This window comes from Eupeodes corollae, chromosome 1 (assembly GCF_945859685.1).
Source record: "Eupeodes corollae chromosome 1, idEupCoro1.1, whole genome shotgun sequence".
NCBI lineage: Eukaryota > Metazoa > Arthropoda > Insecta > Diptera > Syrphidae > Eupeodes > Eupeodes corollae.
In genome coordinates, this window is record NC_079147.1 from 133547418 (window position 1) to 133561335 (window position 13918).

General features: G+C 34.0%; 1 protein-coding gene across 1 annotated transcript; it reads right to left on the reverse strand.

Annotated features, from left to right (window-relative positions):
• Nucleotides 1–409: 409 nt before the first annotated feature.
• On the reverse strand, nucleotides 410–13072 carry LOC129944797 (uncharacterized protein K02A2.6-like). The gene is made up of 2 exons (XM_056054464.1): nucleotides 9982–13072; nucleotides 410–555 (listed from the first exon to the last, which is right to left on the reverse strand). The coding sequence occupies exons 1-2, from the start codon at nucleotides 13070–13072 to the stop codon at nucleotides 410–412; spliced, it is 3237 nt and encodes a 1078-aa protein (XP_055910439.1).
• Between the last annotated feature and the right edge of the window lie 846 nt (nucleotides 13073–13918).

Here is a 13918-nt window from a genome sequence, read left to right on the forward strand (position 1 = left end):
AAAAAGATGCTAAATGAAAATGATTTTAATCCATTGTACAATGATTAAGTTCAGGTTTTATCAAAATATAGGGATTTAAGTATTCAAGTTATGTTTAGTTGTAACTATTTTTAAGTAATTTAAGCAATTTTATTTATTGTGTAAGTAATTTAAGCAGTTTAATTTAGTTTTTTAGTAATTTAAGATAATATTAAGTTTAAAAAAAAGAACTCGTGAACTCGTTGTAGAAAATAAACGTCTTGATCGTTGCGGGAACTCGAGATATCTGATGATGAATTGATGATGTTGCTGTGCCTCTTTGCATAGCAAGCGTTGCGTTTTAATGTTAGGTTTGGGCCGTTGTTCTCTCGATGGCAAATTGAATGTTATTAAGTTTAAAAGACGGACTTAGGGGATTAGGTTTAACATTCTAATCCCACATCCGGCCATCCTGCGATGATTCTGTATGGTATGAATCAGAATCGCTGTCGTCGTCGTCTCGTAACCATGGCTTCATTTGATCAGCGGACGATGAAGTTTTGTTCGGGCCTTCATCTGTTCCCACTTTTTCTACATCTTATCGATCGTTACGTTTGATTTTGACCGAGATAATTTGGATGAACTTTCAATTCTGGGCCAAATTGGGTGCGTTGTACTGCTACCATATCATTTATGGCGTACTTTTATTTCTTGTCGAACGTCTTCTTGTTTTCTGCCTGTATTTTTTTGGATTTTTTTTTCGCTTCATTCGTAACTCTGCTTGTTTGTCCATAAACTCACAACGTATCTCTTCCTCTAACATTTCGATAAGGTCCTCATCTCTTTCAGTTCTCATTGGGGTTCTAATGAGCATTTCAAATGGCATTTTATTAGTGGGTCTAGATGGCTTTTTTACTCGGGTATATGCTGGAACCATTTTAAAGGATTTTCGATGGACAATTTCGTTATCATTGATTTAATAATGGCATTTATCCTTTCGACCTGCCCGTTCCCACGCGGAACTCCAGTCGTGATTTGGATATGGCTAATGTGCCGCTTCTCACAATATTCTTTGAAATCAATCGCCGTGAACACGGATCCCTTATCAGTAATATTCCTGTGTTCTTTTGTCAAAGGCGTTGACTTAAGAAAAAAATATAAATGCTCTTGTTTCCAAAAGGATTATACTAAGAACAATAAAATTATCTCAAATTGAACTAAGTTGTAGTTCAATGCTTTGTTTAAAAGAAAGACAGGTTAGTTTTGTAAAAACGTTATAATATTTAATATTAAAGAACTAAGTTACAGTCTATTCAACAAAACTGATCAGTTAGTTAGTTTAGTTTTAAAAACTTTATTTAAACAAAAAAACAAAAAAAGCTTTGATTTACAATTTACAATTTTAACCTTAAGTTTAATATGGCTTGGCCAATGGCCGTCTACCAGATTGACATTTTTTTTAAGTTTTATATGTATAAATATTGAACATTGTAGTTTTTGTTTTTTTTTTTTATTTTAGAAGTCTCCTTCGAAAATACGCTTTCTATAGCACAGTGCGCTTGATGTGTATTTATATAAAATCTCCCAGCTTACTTTTCCATTCAAAACTTCCATGGTGTTGTTCCAATCCATCGAGGCCACCCCAAAATATCTCACTCGAAACTCTTCTAAGATGGGACACCTGGCAATAAAGTGAAATGTATCTTCCCTTTCCTTCAGATTACATAGGCCACATAAAATCGGCAGATCAGGTCGATGAGGAATGAAATTTAAATTTAATAATTCTCCTCGTACTTTAAATATAATGTTTATCATATGCAGGGGGTAATGGTTAAGAAAGTATGTGTTTTCTCGTAGGTCTGTACTGAGTTGACTATAGATCATTCTATATTGTGAGGTTTGTGCTTCTTGTAGATATTTTGCATATGTGGTGTTGCTGACTTTTTCTAATATCGCTGTAAATACTTTTCGCAAGTCTGTTACACTAATATCAGGTAAACAGCGGAAATTTTCTCCCAGACTATTCGCCAACTCTTCCCACTCTTTGACTAGACCTCCCCTAGAAGATACCAGCTTCTTAAGAACTTTTTTTGGCAATCTAGTATCATCCATCTCCATCACCTTCAAAATATATTCAAAATGCAGCTTTAAGTGTGCTTAAAAACATTGGCGATTCAGTAGTTTCCCAATGCAACATATAATTAGGCGTGCAGTTAGGTAGCCGAAAAATGCGTTTTAAGAAATACCTGAGGAATCTTTCCACCTCTTCGAATTGGTTGTACCCCCAAACCTGAGCACCGTAGAGCATTGTAGAAGCTGCGGTGGCATGAAAAATTTTAATCTTTGCCCTGTGTTCGATGAATTTATTTTAAATACAACGGGCTCACACTGAAGATACAGCTTTCTTTGCTTCCGCTAGTTTCAACTGGAAATGTTTTTTCATGTTTAGATTCGCCGTGATTAATACGTCTAAGTATTTATATTCTCGAACGATTACAACATTGTCTCCCATATAAGTCCACTTTTCATTACTCGTATATCTACCACCACCATCCCTGAATATCATCATTTTGGACTTCTCTAAATTAACAGTTAAATTCCATGTTTTGCAGTACCTCTCCAGACGATTCATCGTTCACTGCATTCCTTCAACACTTTCAGATAAAAATACAATATCATCCGCAAAAATGAGCCCTGGTATCTGTGTATTTGCAAACTGGATGCCTCCGCCAACTTCTTCCACGATATCGTTTATAAAGAGATTGAACAGTAACGTACTCAGGATACTCGTACATCCTTGCTTTACTCCCATTTCAGCTGGAAACTCTTCAGAAACAGATTCCCCATCCCACACGTAGGCTACATTCTTTTCATACATCGCTTTCAGTAAGGTAACAATTTTACCTGATATCCCCAATTTATTGAGCTTATAAAAAGTGCTTCCCGAGCAATTGAATCGAAAGCTGCCCGGAAATTGACAAAAAAGGCATAAAGTTTTTGTTTTCTTTTTTTGAAGCTCTCCGCAATATTAAACAGGCTGAATATTTGGTCCAAAGTCGAATAGTTTCTCCTGAATCCAGCTTGATTTTCGTTGAGTAGCCTATTAAAAATCAGAGTACTAAAGATCTTTACAGAAGCATTCAAAAAGGAAATGCCTCTATAATTTTCAAAACTGATCATTAACAATTAAAATTAAAAATGTAAAAAAATCCTACCATGAAAGCTTCTACCCATGTCATACCGTATTTCTTTACATAATCCATACAGCTGATTATACGGATTTAATATAAAAGTTCAACAACCCTAAATAGGGGAAATAGTTCATTTGAATTATATTCTATATTCTTAAACATGTATGCAATTCTTCTTATTTTCTTTTCAAACATATTCTTAAATAAAATAAATGCCATTATGCCGTTAAGTTTTTGCATTACAATTTAACATTATTATTTAATGGGTTAGAGAGAGGAAGCTTTACAAATGCATTTTATATTTTACATAGTTTCTTTTAGTTTTCGTTTTCTTTTCTTGTGTCTCGGTAATTTAGACAGTGTTTAGTTTCATTAAAATAGTTTTTTTTTTAATTCTTATTTATATTTTGTTAATTGTTAAAAATCTTGGATTAACAATTAATAGTTCATTAATGCAATTAATATATAAATTTGCATATTGTTAATCCGGTGTATTATATCAAAGTCTTCATTTCAATTTGTGTTTATGAAGTCACATGTGTTTTCGTGTATGCGATGACGTATATTTCTCTCGAGCGTGACGTGTGAATAGTTTACTATGTTGAACACCAATATCCTGTTCTTTGCGGTTGATGTCATTGGACAAAGATGGGACGTCGATCTTGTCAATAGAGCTTAAGTACCCTTCTTGTTTACCCTGCTTTTTGCTTGTAATGATGCAAGCTACTCGTACACAATTCGCTATGATAATAGCTTAAATAAAACACGGGGTAGAAAGCGCTATCATCGTGACATTGCAAAAGCACTGTTCCAGGACCTACTTTGCACGAATCGGTGTGGAGTTCCGTCTCTAGATTTGGGTTGAAAAGTTTAAGGACTGGATCTTCACATAAGAGATATTTTTACGTTTCAAAAGCGTTACGTTGTTCAACACCAAAAACAAAAGTAGTTTGTTTGCGAGTTAGATCGGAGAGAGGTTTTGCAATCTTTGCGTACTGTGGTAGAAATTTCCTAAAAACTCCAGATAATCCTAGGAAGCTGTGGAGCTCCTTGAAGTTCTTGGGCTCTGGAAAGTTTTTTACGGCGAATGTTTTCTTCACGGTTCCAGACTCCACAATATGACCCAAAAAATCGATGGATTTCCTAACAAATTTACATTTTCCCACTTAATTATTAACCCATGTGCGGCTGCTACTTTCAAAACCTCTTTTAACGTTGAAATATTTTCTGATGTTGTCTTTGACATTATAATAATATCGTCTAGGTATATTAAAATAAGCCCATTCTTAATGAAATCCTTAAATACGGCGTTAACATATCGCTTTAAAACGTTTTGGGCGAAATGCAAAGTCCAAAAGAAACTTTACAGAACTCGTATTGACAGTCGGACGTAACAAAAGATGTATATTTTCGACTGTCTGGACGAACGTCAACATGAAAAAATCCGTTTTTTAAGTCAAGTGTCGTAAAAATGTTAGCTGTTTTAGTATTTTTTCGATAAATGGCAAGGGCTGTCTGTTTCTAATTATATTTTTGTTTAATTTTCTGTAATCAACGCAAAATCTATGACTACCATTTTTTTCTTTGCTAAGACCACTGGACTACAGAAATCTGAATCACTCTCTACAATAATACCATCTTTTAACCATTCTTGAATTTGCGCGGATACAATTTCTTTTTCTTTTGGGGTTAATCTACGAGGTCGATGGAAAACAGGTTTTTCATCTTCCAAAACTGTTTTCATTTCGATGCAAGATTTAATGTTTTTTTTGGGTGAATAACACTGGATAATACCCAAAATTGATTCGCCGACGTTTCTATCTAAAATTTCTTGAACAAATAACACTTCGTTGCGATTCGCTTCAAAAATATTTGTATCAATTTCGTTTAAAAAGTTTTTCGTCTTTGTCTAACCATTTCGGTTTGAATCTAAGAACACCATCAAGGATTTTTACATCAGCATACTTCAAAATCTCAGTAGCGATTATCTCCTCATTAACTAACCACTCACTTATTTCACTGATCTCAATATCAATAGGATTATCATCCTTTTAAAAAATTAAACTGCGTCAGGTAATAACATATACTCTCGCTCTAAATTTCTCCTATAGCTGGCTTTTTAAGAACTTTTTCATTTCGTCGTTTAGAAGACTTGGTGTTGTCAGATCAGAGTTATCTTAGTATGTAATTTATGGACTCCAAGGAGATTTATCAATTTGTCTCTTAGGGTTGCGTTCGATGGCACACACCTCTTCCGCCGACAATACGCAGTATGTATGCAGCTTATTTTGGCCCGACATTATATTTCCTCTTAAATCGAGACCTGAGTAAGAATATACAATTGAATAATTTTGTTTGTTGTATAAACACCTTTAAAGTTTAATGGTAGCAAATGATGCATTGTTTCGATAATAGTTTTTTTTTATTTGAGAATGTCTTCATATATGTACTTCGAATTCTTCCAGCATCAACTTTTTGAATAAAATCTTTTGATGATGGTGCTTTTGCTCTGCCATGCTTCGATTTATGTGTTTATAAATTTTGATTTAGTCTTATTGTCTTCTATTTTCGTACAAGATAAGATAAGTTCATCCCGAAAATAAATATACTGATTATTTCTTTTTATAAAATTACACTATTTTGTTTGTGTTTATCTGATTGGATTTGGATTTGCAGGTTGGCTCCCTTATGACATTGAATGAAGACCAAGAGCAGTTTGAATTGATTGTTTTAAAATTATATAAAACAATACAATTTTTTTTTCGAGTCTCAATGTCAACCACGTTTACTAAATTGTTACCATTTCAACTTCGACAAAGCTCGATTTTTATCGTAGGTTCACGCTCGCCATCCATCTCCAGCATTTATAGGTTCTGTGTTTTGATTAATATGCAGAATGTCTTCAAAATGATTTGGTTCGATTTAATGCTAAATTATTGATTCAATATTATATATAAATAAAAAAACGCCTTAATAACATAACTTAACAAAAACTTAACCTCATTAATAATTATGATTTATGGCCACGATTTTCTTGAATTTCAAAGTAGTCATATTCGGTACATATTTATAATATAAAACTATTGCTCAAAATGAATATGCAAAATGCAAAACAGATTCTTAATGACCACAAATCCACAGATAAAGGGACCCAAAAACATATATATCCTTTCCTTCCATGCATATCGTCATAGCAAAGCCAAAGATACATAGGAACTCAAAAGTAAAGTGCCAACACATTCGTTTGAATATTAATTCACATTATAAACGATCATATTTTTTTACTTGTCGCCGTTGTCCCAGTCCCTGTCTGTTGAAAACAGACAAAAGAGACCCCCACCCCTTCTGCAATGAAAACGAACACAGAGGAGTAGTTTTCTATTTGGGGTGGAATCGGAGTGAGAGACTTCTTGCATATGGTAGAGTTTACTGGCTTTGGCAACCCAAAGCAGCTTTGCGCTTCAATTCACAATTTTGTGTTTTATACTTCTTTGCGGAATATGAGAATTTTGCCTCTTAGTCCAACCAAAATCACAAATTCACCATTATATGTAGATATTGCATACTTATATGTAGATATCTTTTATTTCTATAGCTTTAGAAGGTTTTTGCATAGTCTCGGTCTCAGTAGTTGGTCGTCGCTGCTACCATTTACTTAGTAGGTAGGTACCATCTATAGGTCCAAATCATATCTCTACATTTTATCATCCATTAAACTTTACCGACATTTTTCCAGTTACGTTAGCATTAAATTTATGACCGTTTCTAGTTCTCCGCACGTTTATGATTGGGTACATGTACAATAGTATTCTGCATGAAAATTATGGCTGTACAGAAATTTCGTTCTCTTTCCCCGTACAGGGATTAAGAAGGATTGAAATGGAAGTACTAGACGAGCAAACCAACAGCTTGTGGGTGCTAATGGTTAATTCTGAAAAACTAGTTATTCCTTACTCACTAAGTTCCTTGAAAGGATTATTATTAAACAACGAGTTCTATACCCAAATTCAAATAGTTCTTGTTGTTTTCCATTCATTTTGCGTTTTAGAATTATTCAATTATTCTTTTCAATAAAAAATGTGTAACGAATTGAAACTCAAAACAATTTTGATTAGCACGTTATTCATATTTCAACAGATGTCTTATTTCAGCCTAATAGTAACTTAAATTTTTGTTGTAACTGATTTTGTTCAAGTGTGATTCAGCCTGATAGTGATTTCTGTTTCATCATGTAACTTCAATAACTGAATTAAGTAACGAGAAGTTGTTATTTTCTGGGAACTGATAGTGGTAGAGTGTGATTTATCCTTAAAGTGATTTCTGTTTTATTGCCTAGATTCAGAAACTGAATTCAGTAAAAAAAATTGTTATTATTTTGCAACTGATTCTGTTTAAGTGTGATTTAGGCTAATATTGTTTCATCACGTTACTTCAATAACTGAACTGAACTGAGTATCAAAAAGGTGGTATAATTTTCTAACTGATTCTGGTTATGTGTGAATCAGCCTAATAGTGGTTTCTGTTTAATTACGCAACTTGCGTAACAAATCCAGCAAATAATACTAGATAATATTTTGCAACGGATTTTGCTTCGGTGTGATTCAGCCTAATAGTGATTTCCTTTTCATTCGGGTAAATTCAGATACTTAATCCATTAGCAAAAATTAAATATAATTTTGGAACTGGTTCAGCCTTATAGTGTACCTAAGTGTGTAAAGTATTTTATGATTTTGCAACTAATTTACTTAAATTTGATTCCGCCTAATAGCGATTTCTGTTCATTCGCGTAATTTCAGAATCAAATAGTTGTTTTTGTTTTGCCACTGATTTTTCATTTTCACATTTCTTTTTCCTCTTTGGTATTTTTTTGGAAGGAATTTTCGAGATATTTCAAAAAGTGAACTATAAACATAAAATTGTTTGCGAAATATTTTGAAAAGTGTTCTATTGAAGGAGAATTATTTTAAAAAGTTGATACATAAGAGCTAAATTCTTGCAAACAAAATAGAGTTGCATTAGGGTTAGGTTAACGTGCTTGTCCGTGATGGAGTACGATACAATTAAGCCAGTTTAATGCCCATTTTCATAGCACATGAATCTTGAGGCTTTTTTCTTAGCTCAATGAAACCAGTTTGAGTCCTTTACGAAGCGAGAAAGGCTGATTATATAAATATGATTAAGATCGTTTTAGAAGAATTCTCCTAGGTTATTCTTGCATGTTTGAGCTAGAGCTGGGCACGTCCAGGGGAGTGTCATGTACCTTCACAGTACTTGCTTAATAAAAGAAGTTATATTGAGAGCTAAGATGATCTTTATTTAATGAGATGACTAACCAGACTGATCTTAACATAATTACATACTTAACCTATTACATGTATTCTTGTGATTCTTCTTATAGTACGGATCTAGGGGTTATGCATATAGCACAATATAATATATATAGACATAACACTCCTTTCTCCTTAAGTTTCTTATTTACTTAGTTACAATGTTTGTATAATAATTAAATTCAGTTGTTATAAGATTAGAATATTTAAAAGGATCTTTATTATTTTATAAATAATTTTAAATTCTTTTAAAATAATAATTAATTTAAAAATAATTTAAATATTTCATTTTATTTCAAATAAATTCTTATTTTATTTATTATTTCTTACTTTAACATATCTTCCTTATAATTTTAAATTTACTTCAAATACATTATTCTCATTCTATTAATTTGTATATAATTTAATCAACTTCATAACTTCCAAATATTCAGCAGTATTCAAACTTAAATGTTAGGATACCTTATGGGTTTTTTTTCTGGTTCTTACACTTTTACTCAAAGCTATAGGTGTATTCGGATTACTGTCCTTTCTATTATCCTCTGCATTATATTCATATACCGAGCTTTCCTCCATTTTTAATTGTGGATTTAGGATATCAGTTTCTGAATTATTATAACTCTGATTTCTACTAGAATCAAATGTTACCTTTCTTAAAACTCTTGGTCTCAACTGGTGACCATGAGCTTTTCGAATAGTACCATTTAATCTTACGAGATATACAACTTTTGAAATTTTGTCATATATAATTGCTGGTGTCCATCGCACAAAGTTGTTATAACTACATCGATACCAAACGGTTTGATTTTTACTGAATTCATTATTTTTGATCTGAGTTACTTTGTGTTTCTGTTGTTGTTGTTTTTGTGGCTTCTTACTTATATATTTAATTAATTCTTGGGTTTGGTTTTCGTTAGACTGGGCTCTATTACTTTTAATTAACGGTTGTTTGCTTACTTGGCTACTTATTGGTTTGATAGCATCGAAAATAGTTCGCGGATTATATCTAAAAATTAAATTAGCTGGTGTATTATTTGTTGTAGTTGAAGGAACATTTCGGTATTTAAATAAAAAATTTTCAACATGGTTCTCTATAGGTAAATTTTTGATCTTATGATCATGAAAATATTTTTTTAAACTTGATTTCAAAGTTTGAACTGCTCTCTCAGCACTGCCGTTTGATTGAGGGTTATATGGTGGAGTCTTAGTCAAAATAATGTTGTTTGCCTTACAAAAATTTTGAAGTTCCACCGACGAAAATGGTGGACCATTGTCAGATACGATTTCCTTTGGTAAGCCAAAAATACAAAAAACTTTTCTAAACACTGATATCACATTAACTGCTGTTGTTTTGTTCATAATATGGACATCAATCCATCGTGAAAAAGTGTCTACCATTAGTAAAAATGTTTTGTTTTTAAAATATAGAAAATCAATATGTATTCTCTCGAAAGGAAATGAAGTAACTGGCCAAGATGACAACGGAACAAATCCAGGTCTTTTACTTTCCTGCTGACACGCATCACACGTTCGGACATAGTGCTCAATGTCACGATCTAAATTTAACCACCACATTGTACCTCGGGAGAGCTCTTTCATGCGGACAACACCCATGTGTCCTTCATGTAAGAGTTCTAGCATTTTTCCTTTTAATGAATTTGGAATAACTACTCGACAACCTAACAATAAACATCCCTCATCCGAAATAGAAAATTCTAATTTTCTACTACTTAGTTTTTGCAACAACTTATTTTCAAAATAAGCTGGCCATTCTGAATTCATAAAAGAAATAACTTTGCTCAAAGTATCGTCTTTCGATGTTTCTTTTGCAATGTCATTTGCATTCAAGGGTAAATTACCCGCTATATTAAAAAAATTTATCATGCAACTAGACACATCAGTTGGCTCGCTCACGGGCAAACGTGATAAAGCATCAGCGTTATTCATAGCGCTTCCTTTTCTATAAACTATCTTATAATCGTACTGTGATAGTATCAGAGCCCATCGTTGCAATCTTGCGGCAGCTATGGCATTATTCTTTTTGTCACCAAAAATGTTCTCAAGGGGTTTATGGTCACTATAAATTGTAATTTTACGCCCGTATATATATTTGTGAAAACGTTTCACACTGAAAATCACCGCGAGAGCTTCACGCTCTATTTGAGAATAATTTTTCTCAGCATTCGATAAAGTGCTAGACACGAACATTATAGGACGTTCTTCACCATTTTTCTCTATGTGAAATAATACCCCACCAACACCATATGAGCTGGCGTCACAAACAATACCGAGAGCTTTATCTGGGGAGTAGTGCACTAACATATTATTATCATATAACCAACATTTACTCTCGTTAAAAACCTTTTCGCAATCTTGATTCCAATCAAAAGATTTCTCTTTCTTTAAGAGATCATACAAGGGTGCTAATCGAGCAGAAAGATTCGGAATGAATTTATTATAAAAATTTAACAAACCCAAGTATGCTTTTAACGAAGAAACATCAACGGGAGCAGGAGCGTTGACTATTGCCTTCATCATATTAGCCTTTGGATGAATTCCATCGCCATTAATCTCATGGCCCAGATACTCGACCGATGATTTAAAAAATTGACACTTGTCGATACGCACTTTAACGTTTAACTGATTGAACCTTCGTAAAACCTCAATCAGATTTGCCTTACAATCATCTAGCGTGCTACCACCTATGATGATGTCATCGATATACCCTCTCACATATTTCAGACCTTTTAAAATGTCATCTATCACACACTGAAAAATGGAGGGTGCACTTTTAATTCCAAATGGAAGCCTAGTGTATTGAAACAAACCCTTATCAGTGTTGATTGTAACATACTTCTGCGACTGCTCTGATAGTGCAACTTGCTGGAACGCCCCAGCTAAATCAAGTATGCAAAAGAAGGAACAACCTCCAAAACAAGACAATATGTCGTCGATTCGCGGAATCGGGTAATGATCAGCCCTAACATACCTGTTTATGGTCGACTTACAATCCATACAGATTCGTATGGTTCCATCTTTTTTTTCCACAACCACAATTGGTGTGGCCCACTCGCTGAACCTAACTGGTTTCAAGATGCCTACTTCCACAAGCCTTCCCAGCTCTTTCTCAACCTTTTCACGTAATCCATATGGAACCGTATATGGTTTATGAAAAATAGGTGATGCATTAACATCAAGCACAATCTCTGCAACGTGATCCCTAATTATTCCATAATAATTGTTATCGAAAACTTGTGGAAAAGCTTTCAAAATTTCGTTTTTGACCTCATCACGAGATGGACTAATGCTATTTACCTTAAAATGATTCCTCCATTTTGTAAAAAGGGTGTTTAGCCAATTTCTACCCAAAAGAGGAGTAAAATCCTTCTCGGTTCTAACCACAACCAAATCCAGGCAGTATATTTTATCATCAAACAAACCATTTACAGCAACCTCAACAGCTCCAACAACAACAACATTTTCACCTGTAATGACATTAAGAGTTTTATCAAAGGGCTTTAATCTGCAATTTTTAAACAACTTCAAGTACATGCGTTCAGAGAGTATAGAAAGACAGGCACCAGAATCAACCTCCATATTTATATTAATATTGTTTACTTTTAATGAAATAATAAGTGGTTCTAAATATTCGGAACTTAAGGAATTTATTGTAACATTACCTAAAGTTAAATTCGATAACATTTGTTGTTCACCATCAACGTGATTGACTTTTTTATAATTTTTATTTCTATATCTATTGTTAGTATTTGAATGCCTTACTCTATTGTTACCACAGTCATATGCGTAATGCCCTTCTTTTTGACATCGAAAGCACGTGACTTTCTCGTTGGACCTTCTTGGTCGTGATGATGCACGATTACCATCTTGATCGTGGTTTCTTGCTTTGCTTCTCGAGGCGATGCGTCGATGGTTAGAATTTCCCATTCTAAATTTGCTTCTCCCAATCCAATTCTGGTCACCATGTATATTCATAGACGGAAGAGTCGACTGAATATCTTTCACATCCTTCTGAGTTGATTCCATTGTTTGTGCAGACTCAAATATTTCATTAAATGTTTTATTTAATGGTTCATTGAGAAGTTTTCGCTGGATATCGGAACTTCTTTGAGACCAAATGAACTTGTCAGACAGTGCCTGATCCAAAAAGGCACCATATTCGCAGTTTTCGGCAATAGACTTCAGCTCCACAACAAAGTCTTGTAAAGTTTCGCCATCTTTTAGTCTCCGAGACATGAATTTGAAACGCTCGGCTCTCACGTTCAGTTTTGGTTTAAAGTACTGCTTCATTATTTTAATTAGCTCGTCATAGGAAAAATCCCATTCTGATTTTGGGGCAATCAATGTCCGGAGGATTTTGTATAAATCAGCTCCCACAAAAGATACAAATATTGACACTTTTTGCTTCTCCTCTGCCACAGATTCGCCAATAGCATTTAACACAAAAATATGCTTTAATCGATCTGCATATTGTTCAAAATCGTCTTTATCGATTATAAATGGATCAATATTTCCACGGAAATTTCCAACACTCATTTTACTAGCAATGCTAGATAAAGTTTTATTGTCTGTTGTCATTTTATAGTTTTCTTAATTTTTTTCACAACTAATACAATTATATGCAAACTGTTTCACACACGGCGTGATCATATCACATGATCTTTGATACGGGTTCTTCTATTTTTTTTCGGCTTATAACCGCATAATCCTCGTCGCCAAAAATGTCATGTACCTTCACAGTACTTGCTTAATAAAAGAAGTTATATTGAGAGCTAAGATGATCTTTATTTAATGAGATGACTAACCAGACTGATCTTAACATAATTACATACTTAACCTATTACATGTATTCTTGTGATTCTTCTTATAGTACGGATCTAGGGGTTATGCATATAGCACAATATAATATATATAGACATAACAGGGAGGTGAAAAACTGTTTCCTCCTCTCCTCTTCATTATGCATACAGCTTATGCAAAAGTAATTTGAGGATACACCTAGAAGCGAGGCGTGTTTTCCTATTAGACAGTGAACGATTATACTTACTTAGGTCCTTTTAAGGCCGTTGGTAACCCTTTAAAGGGCATAGGGCCTCTACTACGCCTAAGGACCATCGTGTACTGTTTCCAGAGATGTTTTTCAGCTCCATCCAACTCTTGCCCAGTGACGCTGATTCCGCCTCAACTGACTGTCTTGCGCGTGCTTCTCGGTCGTCCAACTTTTCTTCCTTCTTGTGTGATCGGATTCCACTGCATTGCTTGGCCTGCAATGCAGTCGTTACCTTTTCGAAGCGTATGTCCAATCCATTGCCACTTACGTCTTTTACGGTTTGGCCTGAAAACCCTTAGGATGTTACGAAGACATCTTTCGAAGTGTTGCACCTTAGTTTGGAGTTATTCCTCCACATTTTTGACTCGAACTCG

What these genes read in the sequence shown, in the direction of transcription:
- LOC129944797 (XM_056054464.1), bottom strand. Translation starts at nt 13,072, where the DNA reads ATGACAACAGACAATAAAACTTTATCTAGCATTGCTAGTAAAATGAGT. An exon ending in TGATGCGTGTCAGCAGGAAA is followed by an intron (nt 556 to 9,981) that starts GTAAAAGACCTG and finishes ACGATCGATAAG; the next exon opens with ATGTAGAAAAAGTGGGAACA.